General features: G+C 62.8%; 2 protein-coding genes across 2 annotated transcripts in view; both read left to right on the forward strand.

The window, feature by feature from the left end:
- OBSCN (obscurin, cytoskeletal calmodulin and titin-interacting RhoGEF) overlaps positions 1–19,709 on the forward strand; it is a 145,866-nt gene that overhangs the window by 105,413 nt on the left and 20,744 nt on the right. The window contains exons 81-101 of the mRNA XM_045999690.1: positions 8,566–8,832; positions 9,486–9,582; positions 9,861–9,982; positions 10,516–10,628; positions 10,778–10,946; positions 11,087–11,168; positions 11,621–11,821; positions 12,332–12,392; positions 12,823–12,900; positions 13,222–13,394; positions 13,504–13,530; positions 14,106–14,258; positions 14,353–14,398; positions 14,512–14,589; positions 15,025–17,029; positions 17,460–17,537; positions 17,860–17,970; positions 18,129–18,296; positions 18,926–19,048; positions 19,166–19,336; positions 19,591–19,675. Coding sequence (XP_045855646.1) covers positions 8,566–8,832; positions 9,486–9,582; positions 9,861–9,982; positions 10,516–10,628; positions 10,778–10,946; positions 11,087–11,168; positions 11,621–11,821; positions 12,332–12,392; positions 12,823–12,900; positions 13,222–13,394; positions 13,504–13,530; positions 14,106–14,258; positions 14,353–14,398; positions 14,512–14,589; positions 15,025–17,029; positions 17,460–17,537; positions 17,860–17,970; positions 18,129–18,296; positions 18,926–19,048; positions 19,166–19,336; positions 19,591–19,675 — 4,408 coding nt within the window. The remainder of the gene's footprint in view (positions 1–8,565; positions 8,833–9,485; positions 9,583–9,860; positions 9,983–10,515; positions 10,629–10,777; positions 10,947–11,086; positions 11,169–11,620; positions 11,822–12,331; positions 12,393–12,822; positions 12,901–13,221; positions 13,395–13,503; positions 13,531–14,105; positions 14,259–14,352; positions 14,399–14,511; positions 14,590–15,024; positions 17,030–17,459; positions 17,538–17,859; positions 17,971–18,128; positions 18,297–18,925; positions 19,049–19,165; positions 19,337–19,590; positions 19,676–19,709) is intronic.
- Positions 2,893–7,607, forward strand: LOC123938324. The gene has a single exon (XM_045999642.1). The coding sequence runs from the start codon at positions 5,773–5,775 to the stop codon at positions 6,964–6,966; it is 1,194 nt and encodes a 397-aa protein (XP_045855598.1). The 5' UTR covers positions 2,893–5,772; the 3' UTR covers positions 6,967–7,607.

Here is a 19,709-nt window from a genome sequence, read left to right on the forward strand (position 1 = left end):
GCACCATCTGCTGGGTCCCAGTTTGGCTCCCAGGAGAGGGAGTGATGTTAGGGGCCCGGTACCTCCACCCTGGGTTGGGTTGTTCATGGAAAAAAGCCGAGTGCCTTGACTCTGCCTCCCTAGCCTGGCCTGGGGTGGTGTCTGGGGTCCTGGGATGGGTGTCACTGAGGGGAGATGCGTTCCTGGGTGAGGGGTGGAGAGCTAGCTGCAGGACACCTCAGTTCTCCACTCACACCTGAATCCAGGGTTCCAGCTGCGCCCAGAGTAACGATGGCCAGGATGGGACGGGGGGCAGCTGGCATCTGCCCCAGACGTGCTCAGTCAGAGAGCAGTCCTATGGTGCTCACGGGGCAGGCTGCAGCCCAGGGACAGCTTCTTCCAGTCTGGGTTGCACCACCTAGAAGGGGCTACCTTGTCAGTTGGTGAGCCTCCTGTCACCAGAAGCAAGCCGGCAGAGGCTGGACTGACACCTGGTGGAGCCGCGGCTTTCACAGTAGGACAGGCTGGAATACATGTCCTTCCAAGCCCGGAGTGTTGGCTTCTGTGATGCCTGCGGGTAATGGATCTAGTCCATCCTGGGGCCCAATGTCCAGGGGACTCCATCTGGACCCTCCCGGAGTCAGCCTACCTGGCGTCTGGAGCTCGACCTCACAGCCATCACACAGTGGGCAAGGGTCCATGTTGCTGCCCTGCAGAGGGCCCTGTGGTGTCTGTAGGCACCTCCATTTCCTGCCGTGTGGGGTCTTACGTTGGGGAGGTGCTGAGCACGGATTTCAGCACTCCCTCCCGGGCTGGCAACAAGCGCGTCCTACAGAGACATTCGCTTCATTGTGACGATGGGTCCCTTTCTGTCAACATCTCATGGCTGTGAAGTCTGGAAGAGGGGCAGCCCTCCGATACGAGAAACACGGTGCCTCACATCCAAGGCGGCCAGTCCTCACAGACCCAGGAGCTGGAGCCCGCTACCTCCCGCTTCCTAACCCTGTCCTGCCGCTTCATTGTTAACCTGGGGGCTCCACAACCAGAATAGCCCCAGCTGGCCTCGTGGGGTGGGTGCCGCCCCCTCGCTTTTGGAGCTGCACTGGGCCAGGAGCCCTGCTTCGCACGGCTGCACCCCTCTGATGGCTGCCCGTACCCACCAGGGCTTAGAGCCCATCAGGTGGCAGGTCAGGTCAGGAACAAAGGCACCAGGAATGTAGCAGCCAAAACATTCCCTGACCACCACTCCCCAGAGCAGCAGGATGGAACATCAATCAAAGGAGGGTGAGGGAAGGAGTTCTGGGTTTTCCCACTGCTCTGCACGTAGGGTCTGGCCTACAGGTGGCAAAGAGGATCTCTCTGGGTCCAACTTAATCTAGACCCACAAGGCATTTTGTCCGGATCTCATTCTCCCTCCCAGGGGGCTTCCCTCTCCAGGAGGCAGCCAGCACAAACACGCGTGCACATACATACAGAAGTAAATGGGGCTTCCAAGGGCCTTGCAGACAGAGCACGTGCACATACATACAGAAGTAATTGGGGCTTCCAAGGGCCTTGCAGACAGAGCTGGTACCTTGAATCCACACGAACACAATTGGAGACAAGTTTACAATACTCCGGGTCACCTAAGGGAAGTCCTTTCTCTATGTGACTTCAGCAAAGCCTAAAATCCCACACCCCGGAAGCCAGTGCACTGTGTGCTATAGGCCAGGCCACTTGACTTTTCTGAGCATTCCACTCAGCGTTGTCCCCAGGATGGTGAGAGGGACTGTTGAGATCTGAGAGTGCTGGTAGCTGCAGGACTGCCTGCTGTCCAGCAGGGTGTGGCTGGGAGCGGTATCTCCATGGCCGGCTGGACCCTGCCTAGAAGCTGCAGACGAGGAGGCCTCAGAGTGGGTGAGAACAGGTGCTGCCTGATCCCAGACGAGTCCTTTCCTGTCTCGGGGACTTAGGCCCTCCATCTGCTGTTTCCAGGAAGATGGAAAGATAGGACAATGAAGGCAGTTAAGTTTATGGGAAACTTCTTTTTTTTTAAGATTTTATTTATTTATTTGACAGACAGAGATCACAAGTAGGCAGAGAGGCAGGCAGAGAGAGGAGGAAGCAGGCTGTCCGCAGAGCAGAGAGCCCAATGCGGGCCTTGATCCGAGGACCCTGGGATCATGACCTGAGCTGAAGGCGGAGGCTTTAACCCACTGAGCCACCCAGGCGCCCCTTATGGGAAGCTTTTACGGAGAGATCTAGGTTTCCCTGCTCACTCAGAGCTCAGGACTCTATCCAGGTGTCTCTGGTTGCTCCTGATGGGATTTCCGTGGCCTCGTGGTCCAGAGCTCAGATGTGCCATCATTAGGACTCCAATGTCCCTTTCCCCTGGAGAGATGCTTTTGGTCATTAGGATTTCTTATAAATTAGGCACCAGCCAGCCCAGTCCTGGTTTGGCTCCCATGGGCCTTTCCTTCCCCCACCCCAGCCTTCAGTTTCTTTCTGAGAAGTGGAACCTCCAGTTTGACAAGGTCACGGGGCTCCCCAGGCACATGTGCTGAGGAAGGAGCTGGGATTTCTGCCTGGCCAGCCCAGGTGGAGCCCCTGCTCCTCCTGTAGTCCCTGCAAGACCCTCATTTCCTCATGTGGAACACTCTGAGATCACACACGCTCGTCCCCCAGCCGCTCAGAGCAGGCGCGGTCGTCTCCTTCCTGAAGAGGACAGAACCGAGGCTCCAACCTAAGACAGGCAGATCAGGCAGGGCTTGGGTACAGTGCTCTGAAGCCAAGCAGATTGCTACACTGCCATGCCACTCAAATGGTTCAGCCTCCAAGCACTGGCTGATCCGTAACCCTCGCTATTCCAACTGTTTTCTTTGTAGTCACTGAGCAGGAGACTAAAGTCCCCAAGAAAACCGTCATCATGTAAGTGCAGGCGTGTCCCTAACCTTCCTTCGGACTGCAGTGCCCCTGCATGCCCACTAACCCACCTGGACCTTGTCCGTGTGGCCTGGCCACCTGCTTGTCTAACTGCCTGTCCCCATGGCCTTTGCTCACCATGCAGGCTGCTGGCACTTTGCAGATGAGGGGACGCACCTTCCCGTGGGGCCTTGGCTACTTTCACAGTCCACAGCCCTCTCTTCCAGGGCCTCTGTGGCGCCAGTGCTTCCACAGGGTAGACTTACTGTGTGCGTCACCTCGTGGCGTGGCTCACCTAGGGCTTGCACCCAGAAGCCCATCAGTTAATTTGGACCTGGGACCAAGAACTACTTCCCACGGTGGCTTAGAGGGAGGGTTTTTACCCCTCAGACCCCTGGATCTAGGGCACTTTTGTCTAACAGAGCTTTCTGTCCTGTTGGAAATTCCACTTATGATGTGTCCAACAAGAACAACCACCAGCCACATGTGGCTGCGGAGTATTTAAAATGTGTCAAATGCAACTGAAGAATTGAATTCTAGATTGCATCTCATTAACTTGTATTTAATTAAAATAGTATAATCCTGGTGGGCAGCGTAGCTCTAGGGCCCTCAAAGATCTCCGAGCCCAGCCCTAGCATTAGGGAGACGGGGAAATGCAGGTTTAGGGAAGAGGCTTGCTCAGGATCGTCATGACAGAAAACCAGGATAGAAACCATTTCCCCGGTGCCATGCCCACCACCCCATCTTTTTTGTTAGGTGCCCTCAAGTCGGGTTGTTGCTACTTAAATAAAAGAGGTCTGGAGCTGAACGAGCCCACAAAAGACAGAGCTGGTTTTGACCTGGGTGTTCCAGTCGGAGGTGTGCGCAGGTGGAGATGGTGTAAAAGCTTGGAAAACCCAGAGGGCAAAAAGACTGGTCTAAGACCAGTTGACCGGGAAGCTCCAGTTGGTTCCTCGTGGGCCTATGAATTCCTAAAGGGGCCTGCCTTTAACCAAGTTTTGGAGAATCCCATCCCCAGACATTCGGTCAGATCCTGGCTTAACCGTTCCTCAACTTCCCCCTTCCACCAAGGCACATTGCTGCCCACAACATATGGGGCACCAGCAAGCATCCCTGCAGGTATGTAGTTGTGCCAGAGCTATGCATAGACCAACACTCCCTTTCGCCCGTGAAGGGAGAATTTCTATTACTTACATCTTACAGATAACAAAATGGAAAAACAGAGACGGGGCCAGGCTGCCCCATCAGTAGGACTTCAGAGAGGACTAGAACCTGGGGCAGCTGGACTAGGTAACTCAAGAGGCATCCAGAGCCTCGTCTATCTCAGGCTTAGGGAGGCGGCAACACACACCCGGTGTGGCTGGAGGAATTGTGCCAGGCGTCTCCCCCAAGGGCACACCACAGAGTGGGGACTGAGGGGTCACGGGGAGGGATCAGGCTTGGAGAGAGACCCCTGTCACCTGGCAGTCCCACCTGCTGTCCTGGGAGCCTCAGTGCAGGATGTCTACGTGCCTTCACGGGGGCAGTCATGAGTCCAACGCAGGGAGGCATTTAGGAGGCAGGACACCGGTACCCTCGTGACTGACTGCACTGCCTTGGTGAACCGAAGAGGAATGAGGCCAACAGATGGGCCTGGCCCAGGTTCCCCTGATGTTTGGGCAAGCTCCGACCCAGGGACACACCGAGAGCTCCCGAGCCTGGCATGAGGCAGGAAGGTAGTCCTGTGACTGTGGAAGAGGCCACACCTCCAAGCCTCAGTTTCTCCATCAATTAAATGGGGGTGTAGCATTTCCTTCTTACTAGCTGAGGGCTGAGCAGGCAGGACCCACACTTGCTGTGCGCTTCAGGAGGTAGCACACATCTCGGGGCTCATCCCTGGGAGAATCTTCTCCTGGACGGAGCCCTGCGTTGGACAAAAGCTGAATGAGAGGGAGGAAGAGCAGCGCCTGCCTTAGTCGCAGCAGGCAGGCAGCAGCAGCGTTGAGCCGTCAGCACATGTGTGCCTGAGCCCGGCAGAAGATGCAGGTCCGAGGGCCCCGGAGAGTTGTGAGTCCCCAGGGTCGGGGTGTCATCAGCACAGCCCTGTTCCCGGATACCGCCTGATACTCATTTTACCCACCGCACCCGGCAAGGTCAGGGGTCCTGCGTGGCAGAGGGGTACCGGGGCTGACTGGTGGGCTTCTGAATCTGGGCCCTGGGCAGGAGTCAAGCCTTCTCAGCCTCGTGGTCCACACTTGCAAAAGCCGGTCAAACCCATCCCCCAAGGCTGCTGCAGAGTCCCTGGCCAGTGCCTGTGTTCACCCACATGCAACTGGTCTTGCATTCTGCCTCCTCTCCTGCTTCCTGCCCACTCCCACTTAGGTGGGGGCCCGGTAAGAGGAAGTGCTTGTCTGACATCACACAGCAGATCGGTCAGGGCTCAGACAACCCTCCTGCACCTAGAATCACTTGCCAGCCTATCTCCAGCTGAGGACCACTGAGGCTTCTGCTCCCCATGATACGAAGCACAAGGCACTCATGGGATGGACAAGGAAGGGCACATGGTTGTGTGCCTGCTTCCCTGTCCATCAGCTCTGCAAGGAGCACTGGCATCTCCAAACGAAGACGGCCATAAACAGAGGAGACACATGTGGAAACACTGTGAACCAAACTGGTCTGGGTCGGAGGTGCCCTGTGATGGGGCATGGTCCTCCTCCGTAGCCTCAACGCTTGTTTTGAGATCTGCACACTGGAACCTGAGGTGGGCCAGATGAGGCTTTGTGCTTGGTTTCATTGGTCCTCTGGATCGGGGCTCCCGAGGGTGGGCTCAGGCATACATGGAGGAATGGGCTTGCGCAGTGTGACGTGCTCGCTACGCCGATATGGTCACTCACACGGCCCCTGCATGTGCTGATGGTGCGGGCGAGGCTGCAGGTCTCTGTGTACATCTCCTCTTGGCCCTCTCCCTGCAGAGAGGAGACCATCACCACCGTGGTGAAGAGTCCCCGTGGCCGGCGCCGGTCCCCCAACAAGTCCCCCTCCCGCTCGCCTTCCCGCCGCACTGCCAGCCCGCCCAGGCTGGGCCCATTGGCCCCCGAGCTGCTGTACTCACTGGGGGCCAGCCAGCCCCGCAGGCCTGAGGTGGATCCAGGCTGGAGGCCCACTGTGCCCACGCTGTATGTGACGGAGCCTGAGTCCCACAGGCCGGCCCTGCCCCAGGGCACGAGGCCGCAGCCCAAGTGGGTAGAGGTCGAGGAGACCATCGAAGTCAGGGTGAAGAAGACGGGCTCCAGGGGTGCATCCCCCGCCAGAGAGACACCTGACAGCTCGGCAGGGCTTCTCTTCACGCTGCCTGGCGGGACCCCCATAGGAGACCGCAATGCAAACAACTCCAACAACAACCTACTGGCTCAGGAGCCCCAGGCCCAGGGCAGGGCCACGGTCAGCACAAGAGAGCCTCTCATCTTCTGCGTGGACACGGGGCCAGAGGAGGCCCCTGAGCCGTTCCTTTCCCAGGCGGCTGAAGAGGAAATCCCCACGGAGGAGGTGGAGGGTGAAGGCGGCATCCTGACGGAGGAGACCCTGGGCACCAACAGCCTTTGGGACCGTGACCCCAAGGTCCTCATTCACGATGGCCGAGTGCTGACGCTGGCTGACCTGGAGGACTACGTGCCCCGGGAGGGGGAGACCTTCGGCTGCCGTGGCCCTGTGCCCAGCCCTTCTGGCGACCCTCCTTGTGAGGTCTCTGTGCTCCAGAGAGAGATCAGCGAGCCTACCGTGGGGCAGCCCGTCCTGCTCAACGTGGGGCGTCCCCTGGGTCCTCAAAGCCCACCCAGCTTTTTCCGTCACTGGGAGGTGTCTCCCTTGGGGCCTCGGGTGCTCGGCCCCGCGGGTGTCTCCTTCTGTACGCAGGAGGCCCAGGCTGGGAGCACTGCATCCTGGAAGCCGTCCTTCTGCATCCAGGTCCAGAGGTCTGCAGACAGCGGCCAGAGCAGCTTCAAAACGGAGGTTAGCACCCAGACGGTCAGCTTTGGGACGGTTGGCGAGACCGTCACCCTGCACATCCGCCCGGATGGGGACAAGGACCCCAGCCCCTCCCAGGGCTGAGGCCGTGACCGGCAGGTGCCTGGGCCCTGGGCCCTGGGGGCGCACGGCGGAAACCTGCACTCCATGGACATGGGTGCTCTGGGCCTCTCCCCGAGTCTCCGCAAGAACTCAGGGCTGGAGCCTGCCCACCCCGCTCACTGCAGGCACTTGCTGCCTCAGGGGGCCTGGTCCAGCGAAGACAGCGTGCACAGACCTGGCATCTTGGAAAGTCCAGAAGGCCGGAGGGACTCACAGACTGCAGCTCTGGGTCAGGGAATCTGCATCTGTCCTGCCCTGTTCATGAGGCCAGACTGCCAGGTGCTCCCCATCTGCTCCAGGCCGGGGTCCCAATCTTCGGCTCACCGGAGGGCTCCCCAGCCACATCTTCACTATGAACATTTCTCTTGAGCTCTGGGAGGCCTGTGCAGGGCTCAGCCCTGCAGGAACTCCTCGGCCTCTCTGCAGGTTGGACCAGGGTCTGTGTGTGACCCCCAGTGATAATAAACGGGTTCCCTGCAGTTCCCCTGCTCTGCTCTCTTGCTTCTCTGTATGGTGGCTCCGGCGTCTTGTTGGGGAGGGCCCTGGGTCAGCACCCAGCATCCGCCTGTGGGTTCTGGCCCATTCTTGGGGTCCCTGGGTGGAGGCGTGATGGCTCGCTGGCCTGGCTTGTTCACGTGTGGCCGGTCACAGGTGCATATACTGGGATCAGGACGGCCCATAGTGGTCTTGCCCAGCCTGCTGGGGGCTGAGCAGGACTTCCTGCCCCCCTGCGCAATGGGGGCCGTTGGTGAGATCGGCAGGGAGGGTGTGCTGTGTCAGGGGTCTGCTCACGTCCTTGGACAGGGTAAGGGCAGGATGGGTGCCCCAGTGCCCTGGAGGGCAGACAGACAGCAGCCTGCCCAGGTATCTCTCTGTCCTCGAGGGTCCAAGGGTGAGAAGAAGACCAGCAAGAGAGTAGGTCTGGGGCAGGGGAGAGCTCCAGGCAGGGGACCTGCTGGGAATGGAGTCGTGGGCATCCTGGGCACCTGTGAGGCTGTGGTGTGGCTCTGCGAACTGGCCTCGGGGTAGAAGAGGAAAACGTTCCAAGATCTGGGGGCAGGGAGCCCACACGTGGGACGGTCTGAGCATTCCTTCGGGGGCTGTATGAGGAGCTGGGGTAGGAGCCCTTGGGGTGCGGTGGCCTGAGTGGGGCCATGCTGCAAGTGCAAGGCAGGGATCGGGGGCTGGCCTGGGAGGGCAGGAAGGAGTCCCTGGTCCCTTACAGCATCAGGCTATCCCCAGGCTACCCTAGAGCATGGGGCTGGGTCCTCCCCAGCTTGGGTGGCCCAGTACTCTGGGATCTGGAGTGGGCCATGGGGTAGGGGGTAGTCCATCCCAGGGGGAAGGGAAGGGACAAGCTGAGACTGAGGACAAGCCAGGACAGAGGGCAGGTGTCCAGGCCCACCTGTCCCCAGAGGAGCCTGTATGCTCCTGCAGGTCCTGAGTCCACTGCCTGGAGTGGGTGGGTGGTGCAGGGAGGTGGGAAGGAGAGTCTCTGAGGACTGGGACGAGGCTTCTGGAGCCTTTTCCCGGGTTCCAGGCCACCTCTCACCCCGACACACTGACCTGCCTCTGCCACAGATGCTGCCGTCCCTCCCCCCGTTGCCCTGGAACCAGCAGACCGGGAAGTCACAGTGGGCCCGGAGTCTCCAGGACCCTCCACAGGGGACCATGCTGGCCCCAGCCCTGGCCATGGGGGGCCACCCAAACTCCAGGAGGCTGGCCCCCAAGCCCCAGGCACAGAGACTGCAGCTGCATCTGATGAGGCCCAGTGGCCTCGGGCTGATCGCCAAGTGCCACCTGCTCTCAGAGTCCCGCCTGTGCTGGCCCCAGCCTCGGCCGCCCCAGGTATCCGTCCTGTGTGGGCAAGTGGGCAGAGCCCTGCGGACCTTGACATCCCAATGGCTCCATGCACTTAGCCTCTCCCCACTGGTGAGACTAGGCAGGAAATGGGTGCTGGGAGGTTCTTCCTGAGTGTATCTGTCCTGGTCAGCCCTGGGCAGACAGCTGGGCACCCTGTGCTTCTGCGTAGGTCAGGAGGAGGAGGCAGGAGGAGGGGAAGAGACAGAGGAGGAGGAGGGAAGAAATGAGAGAGGAGGAGGGGGAGGAGGAGGACAGGACGGAGGAGGGGGGCAGACACCCCGCCACCCCAGACTGATGAGTCCCCCAGGGATATTGCCTTGAGTCCCCTCTCCCCAGAAGCTGCTACACCTGGGTGTCCAGGGCACTGCAGAATGACTGGTGAGGGGAGCCTTAGGGCTGGTGGCCCAGGCCAGGAGCTAGGGCAGGAGGGTGCCTTGGGGTCTGGGCTCTGCAGGGAGCCCCAGGCTTCAGAAGTGGGTGTTCCCTGGTGATTCTTACCCAGAGGGCCCTGCATCCCTGAAGTCCCGGCTCTGCTTTGTGCTCCCACCCTCTGGGCCTGGAGGACGACATGGGGCCCATTGTGGGGGACAGTCCCAGCTGCATCCCAATCACTCACTACACCCCTTGTCTCCTACCAGTTGAGTCCCAGAAGGTGCCACAGCCTCTCCCCAAGCAGGGCCAGGAGCGGGACTCGGGAGCCCACACCGAGGACCAGGGACGTGTCGTGCCCATCCGGTAACCTCCCTGGCATGCTGGGTGAGGGCAGATTGTGTGTGTGGGACATCCCAGGGGCAGAGCAGGGAGGAGAGGCCACCCTCAAAGTGAGGGGTCTTGGTGGAACCCTCTCATCACCCAGGGCTGGGTTCTCTCTGTGCACATCCCCTCCCAAAATGTCTGCTGTAGTCCAGGGAGGGGGAGGCAGGACGATGCCCCCATCTTACGGTGAGGCTTGGCTGCCTGCACTCCAGAAGGGTAGGAGAAGGGTAGACTGTCATCCGGCTTCATGACCACAGGATGGAGGGCACAGCATGGCCGGGGGCAGGTGCGGTGCCGCTATGGGACATCCACAACCAAGTGTTCATGGAGACCACCCACAGGACATACGTGTACCAGGCCAGCGGTGCGGCTGCCACACGTAGGTTACACGTGCGCTCCCCATGCCCTGGACTGGGGGGACACGTGTGCAGAGGAACCTTGAAGCCACCTGGCCAGTCCCAGCCTTGCCATGGCCAGGGGCCTCACTGCCCCTTTCTCTGCACTCGCTGGGAGGCACATCCGTGGGAGGGGTGAGGTCTCTCCCCCTGGGGTGCTGACAGTCGGGAAGTGGATGTTGAGTGCTGCTCTCCCAGCAGGGGTGGACAGCGAAGGTCTAAGCAGGACAGACAGAGGTTAGATGGAAGGAAGCACTTCCTGGCCATCGGGGCCTGGGCAAAGTCAGGAGGGGGTTGTCCTCATTTGCAGGACAGGTGGGCTCTGTTCCCAGGGGGACTATCTCAAGGCCTGGCTGCCCACCTGGGGTGTCAGGACAGGCCCAGGATCAATGCTGGTTCACGAGGGGTCTGTGACTGCAAGCGCCAGCTTGATGACTCCGTGCAGAAGGGGCCATTGTGGGCAGGGCCGGAGGCACAGCTTGGGGTCCCCCCTCACAGGCCTCCTCCTGCACTTCAGGGCCCCCGTCCATGCAGGTCACCATCGAAGATGTGCAGGCACAGAGGGGCAGCACAGCCCAGTTCCAGGCGGTCATTGAGGGCAACCCGCAGCCCATGGTGACCTGGTACCGGGTAGGGACAGGTGCTGTGGGGGGGGGGGCTGGGCTTGGGGACTGTGTGGCATTCCCATCGGACAGCAAGACACTCATGAGGGTGGGACAGGCTGGCTTGCAGGGGCCCCAGGGTGGGCTGATGGCCGCCCCCCCCTTCCATGCCTCCAGGACGATGCCCAGCTGGTGGACGGCGCCCGGCTGAGCCAGCAGCAGGACGGGACCACCTACTCCCTGGTGCTGAGGGACGTGACCCAACACGATGCCGGTGTCTACACATGCCTGGCCCGTAACGCTGGCGGCCAGGTGCTGTGTAAAGCAGAGCTGGTGGTCCGTGCGGGTGAGTCGGGCGTCCCTCCCAGAACCCGAGTGTCTGCGGCTGGCGGGCACAGGGTGGGTGGGTGGCCTCTCACAGGCTCCAGCACAAGGGGAGATGGCCATTTTTACCAAAACCAAAGGCTTCCCGCTCCTTGACTGCAGGAGACGGCGAGCTGGAGTCGGAGAAGCAAAGCTCTCGAAGGAAACTGCACTCTTTCTACGAGGTCAAGGAGGAAATTGGAAGGTTTGGTCCAGAAAGCCAGCCCCAGGCGCCCTGGCCTCCCCCTGGAAGCCCCGCCCCATCCCCGCCTCTCGGAGTCCCTACCCCGAGTCCCCGCCCCAAGCCTGGCCTCCCGGAATCTCTACCCTGAGTCTGTGCCCCCAGCCTCGCCTCCCGGAGTCCCTAACCCCAAGTCTTAGACCCCCCAGTCCCGCCTCCCGCAGTCCCTACCCCTCAAGTCCCCGACTCTCAGCCCCGCCTCTCCGGGTCCGTACCCCGAGTCTCCGTCCCTCAGCCCTTCCCCCCGGTCCCCGCCGCCAGTCCCGCCTCCCGGAGTCCCAACCCGGAGTCCCCGCCCCGGGAGCCCAGCCTTCCCAGAAGCACCACCCCCAGATGCCACCTTCCCTGGGGGACTCCTCCAGCCCTGAACCCCGGGAGCCTGGCGCCGGTGCCCAGCATGGCTCCCCTCCTCCCAGGGGCGTGTTCGGCTTCGTAAAGAGGGTGCAACACAAGGGAAACCAGATGTTCTGCGCAGCCAAGTTCATCCCCCTGCGGAGCAGGACGCGGGCCCAGGCGTACCGCGAACGGGACACCCTGGCCACACTGAGCCACCCTCTGGTCACCGGGCTGCTGGACCAGTTTGAGACCCGGAAGACCCTGATCCTTGTGCTGGAGCTGTATCCTGCCCTCAGCCGGAGAGACCGCAGAGAGGGGCGCACCCTGGGCAGCCAGGGGTTTGAGGGCTCCCTGGGGCTGTTGTTCTGGTGCCTCCGCACCCGGCACCTTCCTGGCAGATATGGTTCCGTGGGCCTGGAATGTGGGCAGGGCTGTGTCCACAGGGTCCAGCACATGCCTTCGGTGGGCTCCTGTCATGCTCCATGTGGCCTCTCCAGCAGGGAAGTCCCACTTTAGTGGTTGCCCTCAGCCCTAATGCTGACAGGGTCCTTGGGCTGCCCATCCAGGCTCCAGGGAGGGACACATGCGCTATGCGCTCCCCTCCTACTCTGCTGCTGCTGCCCACGGATGTCAGCCCCTTTTCTCAGGATCCCTGTCCCTCCTCCCCTCCTCAACTGGAGCCCCTGCCTCCCCAGCATGGCCCCCACCCCCACCCCAAGAAAAGACTTGCCAAAGGTGTGTGGGGCTGGGTGGGTTCCAGACGCCAGAGCTTTCCTTGATCCGAGCCCCAGATGCTCATCAGAGGAGCTACTGGACCGTCTGTTCAAGAAGAATGTAGTGACAGAGGCTGAGGTGACCGGCTGCCTCCTGCTCCCCATGCTGGCACAGGCCACCAGCACTCCCCAGCTCAGAGAGCTTCTGAGGATCCCCAGGGCTCCTGGAGTGTGGCAGCTCCTCAGGCGCTCTCCCCAAGCCCTCCCATATCCTCCCCATCCCTGATGGCCCCGCCCGGACCCTACCTCGCCTGGGGCTGTCCTTTCCTGGGCTTGAGACACAGTGCTTCTTGCTGTGGCCAGGCTAGTCCCTGGCTGGGCTGGAGGAATATCCTCTGGCCTTGGGGGCCCAGGGGGTCTGGGAGGCTGTTCACATAGCTGCCCCGCGGGACCATCCCAAGCTCAGAGCTGAAAGGAAGAGGAGGCTTTGCAGGTGGGAGTGGGACAGGCAAGGAAGTGGAGGAGAACATTGGGGATGGCTCCCAGCTGAGCCCTGGCCTTGGCTGCAGGTCAAGGTCTACATCCAGCAGCTGGTTGAGGGACTGCAATACCTGCACAGCCAGAGTGTTCTTCACCTGGACATAAAGGTATGTGGCTCCCTTGGGGTCCCCAGGGACCTGGGAGGACAGGAGGGAGCCTGGAGCCTGCTGGCTGCGGGGGTGGGGGAGAACCAAGGCCAACCTCCTCTAGATTTCATTAGCACCTGTTGCCTCTGGGGATGGGGAGCTCTTTCTGGCTCTTTTCTGCAGCTGGGGTAACTTGGAGCATGTCCCCAAATGGAGCTGAAATCCCCCCAGGACAGCCCACAGTTCCACACTGTGGGGTCCCATCACAGCCCTGAGTGCTCCCTGCAGCCCTGGGAGTCACCTCCCTGGCTGTGGCCTCACCCCTCTGACTCTCCCTAATAGCCCCCCAACATCCTGATGGTGCACCCTGCTCGGGAAGACATTAAAATCTGCGACTTTGGCTTTGCCCAAAAAATCACCCCAGGAGAGCCACAGTACAGCAAATATGGCTCCCCAGAATTTGTGTCCCCAGAGATCATCGAGCAGACCCCTGTGAGCGAAGCCTCCGACATCTGGTGAGCTCTCAGGCCAGCAGGTCCCCCACACATGCTCCCTGCCCTCTTCTCCTGCCCCTGCACCTCTCACCCCTGAGCACATCTTTTGACTGTGGTTTTGTACCTGCAGGGCCATGGGGGTCATCTCCTACCTCAGGTGAGCAGCCCCCCCGCTCCTCTGTCCGCCACCTCCTCCGTGGAAGCCAGCCCCAGCGCTCTCGCAGTCCCCACATCAGGCCCATGGGAGGCCGTGAACACTACCGGCCCCTCCCCAGACAAAGACCCAGGACCCAAAGGGCAGCTATTATGGGGACCAGTGGTCAGCCAACTGATACGTGGTTCCTGCTGAGCACTCCTCGTACTCAGCGTCCCAGAGGAGCGCTGCCTCGTCACTGCGCAAAGCAGTGCACTGTGTCCCTAAAGGGTCTGGGTAGTTTGCAGAAGTCCCCTCAGAACAGTTACTGCTGCCCTAGGGATGCTGCCAGGGTAGATGGCACCTGGATCCCAAGCTAAGGCTGGGTACAGAATTCAGGCTGACCTTGATCTGTGTCCCAGGCTGAACCTGTATCTCTGGGCGAATCTCAGACCGTTGTGGGGATTCTCAGGGCTGGATGGTGGTGGCGCTGTGCCATCCCCTGCCAGGGCTGAGGGCTCCCTGGTCCTGGCCACCTGCCCCCTATGGACCCAGAAGACCACGTCACACCTGAAGGCAAGGCGTGTCTGTGCTTTTAGCCTGACCTGCTCGTCCCCATTCGCTGGTGAGAGTGACCGAGCCACCCTCCTGAACATTCTGGAGGGGCGGGTGTCCTGGAGCAGCCCTGCAGCGGCCCACCTCAGTGATGATGCCCGGAACTTCATCAAGGCTGCCCTGCGGAGGGCCCCTGAGTGAGTGCACAGCCCTTCCCCCACTCGGGGTTCCCTGAGGCCTGAGCCTGCAGCTGACCCTCTGGCCTGACCCCTGGCCTTCCTGTCCTCCTAGGGCCCGGCCCAGTGCAGCCAAGTGCCTCGTCCACCCCTGGTTCCAGGTGAGTAGGCTGAGCCCCAGCAGGCCTGCCCAGGGAGACAAATGGAGGCCTATGTGGGCCAGTGGGTGCACCAGGGTCTCCCCTCACTGCCTCTCTCACCTGGGCCCCCTCAGAGGTCCGTGCCCGCGGAGGAGGCCCACTTCATCAACACCAAGCAGCTCAAGTTCCTGCTGGCCCGCAGCCGCTGGCAGGTCAGCAGCCGGCGTCCGCGAGCGGTGGGGCGGGGGCGGGGTGCAAGTAGGCGCGGAAGGCGGGGAGGGGAGAGCTGGAGTTGGGGCGAAGGCGGCGGAAACCACGAGGCGGGGTTAGAGGCAAGGAGGGGCCTGGAGGCCCAGCAGAGAATCCTGGCCCGAGGGATGGCCGTGCATCCCGGCGGGCCTGGGAAACGGGAAGCCTCGTTCACCCTTCTCTGGCGTGAGCGCTCTCTGGGCCTCTGCGTCGGGGCGGGTGGAGGCCGAGGCACATGCGACGTCCCAGCAAGGGCAGGGACGGAATGACAGCAGTACAGCCTGAGGATGGAGCTTGGCGCGCCCCCCCTCGCCCCTGGGAGCCACCCTGGGCGCACCAGGAGCGGGAAGGCGCGGGCACGCAGCTGACGTCCCCTTGTCCCCCGCACTCTTCCCCAGCGCTCCCTGATGAGCTACAAGTCCATCCTGGTGATGCGCTCCATTCCGGAGCTGCTCCAGGGCCCGCCCGACAGCCCGTCCCTCGGGGTGGCCCGGCACCTGCGCGGCGACGCCAGCGCCTCGTCCAGCAGCTCCTCCTCTTCGTCTGACAACGAGCTGGCCCCCTTCGCCCGGGCCAGGTCGCTGCCGCCCTCTCCGGTGACGCACTCGCCGCTGCTGCACCCGCGCGGCTTCCTGCGCCCGTCCGCCAGCCTGCCGGAGGAGGCGGAGGCTTGCGCGCCCGCCGCGGCCGCGCCTCCGCGCACGCCGCCCATGGGCGCCCCGGGCTGCGTGCCCCGGCACAGCGTGGTCCGCAGCCTCTTCTACCAGCAGGCGGGCGAGGGCCCGGAGCGCGGAGGCCCCGCCGCTGGCGGCCGGCGGCACCCGGTCCGACGGCGGCACCTGCTCCAGGGCGGCTACTTCGCCGGCGCCCTGCCCGGCCTGCGCGAGCCGCTGCTGGAGCACCGCGCGCTGGAGGAGGCGGCCGCCCGGGAAGAGCAGGCCGCCCTGATGGCCAAGGCGCCCTCCTTCGAGACCGCCCTGAGGCTGCCGGGCTCCAGTGCTCGCGGGGCCCCCGGGCGCAGCCGCTCCCTGGAGCTCGAGCAGCCACACGCAGCAAGCTCCTCCACGGGGGCCTGTGGCGGAGGGCAGTGCCCTGGCCCGGCCCTCTCGGGTCTCCAGGCGGGCTCAGGGGAGGGCTGGCCAGGAGGCATCACCTGCGTCAGGGAGATGGAGCATCTGGAGGGATCCCAGCAGGGGCCGCGACTGTTGAAGTCCGTCGGTGGCGACCTGGGGTCCACTCGGCAAGAGGGGTCCTGTCAGGACAGCTGTGGGGGGCAGCCCGCCCCTTCCTTTCATCCCTTGGAAGGCTGTGGCCCCCTTAAAACTGCTACACCACAACCTTCCGGCTCCTTCCCTTCAAAGCAGTGCAGGGGTGACTTGGCACACTTGGGCTCCTTGCTCTCCGGGGAGCCAACGGCCCCCATCTCCCCAGCCCAAGAAAGCCCCCAGCCAGGCTCTAAGAAGGGACCTGAGCACACTGCTCTCCCTGGGAGGCCGAGGCATCCTAGCATCCCAGGGCTGGCCTCCCCAGTGGGCACGGAGCCTGGCCCCTTACAGGACACGGAGGGCCCGGCCGTGGAGCTGGAGGACGCATCAGAGGTGGAGCCCAGTCCGCAGCGGCCTCAGGAGCAGGCCACCACACGGAAGTTCTCCGTGGGGGCGCGCCGTGGGGGCTATGCAGGAGTGGCAGGCTATGGCACCTTTGCCTTTGGTGGGGACGCGGGGGGCATGCTGGGGCAGGGCCCCCTGTGGGCCAGGATGGCCTGGGCCACCTCTCAGTCCTCTGAGGAGCACGACGATGCTGGGGCCCAGAGCCCGGCCCCCCAGACCAGCACGGCACCCCCTCCTGAGGGCAGTGGGGCAGCCCCAAGGGCCTCCCCGGAGCTGAGCGCATGGGAGGACTTCGGTGGGGGCTCCCAGGTGTCCCTGGTACAGATCCGAGACCTGTCTGGGGACTCGGAAGCGGCCGACACAGTGTCCCTGGACATCTCAGAGGTGGAGCCTGCCTACCTCAACCTGTCTGACCTCTACGACATCAAGTATCTGCCCTTCGAGTTCATGATCTTCAGGAAAGTCCCCAAGCCCGCGCAGCCAGAGCCCCCACCGTCCCCTGAGTCTGAGGCCGGGGAGGAGCTGGCGGAGTTCCCGGAGGCTGGGTGGCCCTGGCCAGGGGCACTGGGCCCACCGGCCAGCTTGCAGATCACAGAGGAGCCAGAGGACATGGAGACCCTGCTCAGGGAGACTGTGGGCAGTAGGAAGCGCAAGTGGTCACCCCCCTCGGGTGGCCTCTTCCACCGCCCAGGGAGGCACATGCTGCTGGAGGAACCCGTGGAGCTGGGTCTGCGCCAGAGGGTGAGGGCCTCCATGGCCCACATCTCCCGCCTGCTGAAGGGCAGGCCTGAAGGTGACTCCCACACCCTCACCCACTGCCCTTTGCCCTGGCAGGGGCACCTTGCCTCCCTTGCTCAGAGGGGCTGGGGTGACACAGGCGCCCCTCTGCTCCAGGGTCGCGCCTCCCCATGCCACACACAGGGGCTGCTGTTCCAGAGGTCACCCATGTGGCCTCACGCTCTCCCCAAGTGCATCTAAGGCCCAGTGCCGGGACCTCAGGAGGCTTGGAGATCCCCCTACAGAGAGGATCCAAGCTCTGCCTGACCCGTCGCTGCCCGGGGGCCCTTGCAAGATAACTGATCCTGATGGGCCAAGAGGGGGTGGTCTCTGCCACAGATGAGTTCCTCTGCCACGTGGGACCCCACAGTGCATGGCTCTGCTCCTGTGCTCTCAGGGGAGCTGGGCCTCAGGCGTGACTTCCACAGGTCTCTTCCTCCCTGCAGGTCTGGAGAAAGAGAGCCCCCCCAGGAAGAAGGCAGGCCTGGCTTCTTTCCGGTTGGGCCTGAAGAGTCAGGACCGAGGTGGGTGCCCTTCCCAGGAGCTGAGCCATCCTGCAGCCTAGGGGACCTGATTGTGGGGGAAGGCAACCCCTTCCTGGGCCCAGACTGGTAGAGGGGGCAAGCTGACATCCACAGGGGCTGGAAACTAGATTACTGTGGCGCGAGCAGTTCCAGTGCCCAGCACTGGGGGAGTCCTGGAGGACTTCCTGGAGGAGAGGTGCTAGTTGCAGATGAGCTGAGCAGGCATGGGCTTCCCCAGCATCCCCCTCTCGGGGGTCCAGGGCGTATTCTCGGGTTGGGGACCACTTTTGAAAGCCTGCCTGCCTCCCTTCCCATGCCCTAGCGCCATCATTTCTAAGGGAGCTTGCAGATGAAACAGTGGTCCTGGGCCAGTCCGTGACTCTGGCCTGCCAAGTGTCGGCCCAGCCAGCTGTACAGGCCACCTGGACCAAAGGTAAGGAGGTGTTCTGGGGCTGGGGGGCAGGAAGGCAGGGGTGTTCCTTGGGGGCACTGCTCTCATCATATGGAGAGAGACGGGCCCCAAGAGGGCAGGGGTCTCAAGGCAGGGTGCCTCTTTGAGCCGCTCCCCAGGCCTGCTCTGTCCTGCTGCAGACGGGGCAACCCTGGAGAGCACCAGCCGCATCCTCATTTCCTCCACACTCAAGAACTTCCAGCTTTTGACCATCCTGGTGGTGAAGGCCGAGGACCTGGGGGTGTACACGTGCAGTGTCAGCAACACGCTGGGGACAGTGGCCACCACGGCTGTCCTCCGGAAGGCAGGTGAGTGGACTGCGCCAGACCCCCTCTGCGGGGATGGGGCAGGGACTGACCCTGATGGGGGGCTTCTCAGGAACCTGGAGACCACCCGTCACTTGGTGAGTTGGTTCCTGCAGGTCTCCTTCACTGAGGAGGCCCACAGAATGGGATGTCTATCCCCCGGTCATCCCGCTGGGGTCCAGAAGCCCTGGGTCCTCCCTGCAGACTGGGACCCCCAGGAGGCGGAGCAGAGGAGGCAGAATAGGGGCTGTGGGACTAGCTTGATTCCCACAGTGGCCTACCACCCAGTGTCCTTCAAGGCTGCTGGGTGAAGCTGAGTGTCTGGGACAGGCCCCTCTGATGGGATTCTGCAGCTGGCAGAAGGCCATCAGTTAGGGCCACTCTGCGGGGCTGCTGAGCTACCCTGGTGGGAGGGAGCCTGGTGGGGCAGACACCGACGGAGGCCTCCCCCAGAGGAGGCACTGGGCCCCTTTACCAGTGGGCGCTGGAAGGGGACCTGCAGGAACGGGGCCAGGGGATGGTGGGCTCAGGGACATGGCAGCAGGTGGAGGGTGAGGCAGGGCTGGCTGGGCTCCACACTGCGGTGGGGAGTCGTGGGGAGCCCCTTCAGACTGCGGACCATGGGCCCGCAGAGCGCCCCACGTCTTCTCCACGCCCGGACATCGGGGAGGTGTATGCCGATGGGGTGCTGCTGGTCTGGAAGCCTGTGGAGTGCTACGGGCCTGTGACATACATTGTGCAGTGCAGTCTGGAAGGTAGGAGCCCTCCCGAGGCGGCCCTGGGGTGGGCAGGGGTGCCCCTCTGTGCTCCCTTGGGGAAGGTCTCTCGCCCCCAGACTCTGGCTGTCCCTCACCCACCCCTGTGTGGCTCAGGCGGCAGCTGGAGCACACTGGCTTCTGACGTCTTTGACTGCTGCCACCTCGCCACCAAGCTTTCCAGGGGTGGCGTGTACACTTTCCGGACGGCCTGTGTCAGCAAGGCAGGCATGGGACCCTACAGCAGCCCCTCAGAGGAGGTCCTCCTGGGAGGGCCCAGCCACCTGGGTGAGCCGCTCTGCAAGGCCTGGGGGGCGGCGGTAGTGGGGTGCCCTGCAACCTCACTGATCACAAGCACAGACTGGGATGGCTTGTCCTAACTGGTAGGCCCTTGCCCCCAAATGGCCCAAGGGAAGTGAGATCAAAGCGTGGTGGTTCACAGAAGGGCCCCGTTAGGAGGCGTGGGAAGGGGTATGGGAGACCCTGCTGGGGGTACCTGGAGCTGTAGGGGTGCCTCCCGGACACTGGCTCGTCCCCCACAGCCTCGGAGGAAGAGAGCCGCGTCCTGCCGCCGGCGCAGCCCCTCCCCAGCACGCAGAACTTCGCCTTCCAGACGCAGATTCGAAGGTGCCACAGCCCGCCGCCCACTGGCTTTGCCGGC

Source organism: Meles meles, chromosome 3 (assembly GCF_922984935.1).
Source record: "Meles meles chromosome 3, mMelMel3.1 paternal haplotype, whole genome shotgun sequence".
Lineage (NCBI taxonomy): Eukaryota > Metazoa > Chordata > Mammalia > Carnivora > Mustelidae > Meles > Meles meles.

Bases quoted from the DNA above. Each gene is read 5' to 3' on its own strand.
- LOC123938324 (XM_045999642.1), top strand. From the start codon at position 5,773: ATGGTGCGGGCGAGGCTGCAGGTCTCTGTGTACATCTCCTCTTGGCCC.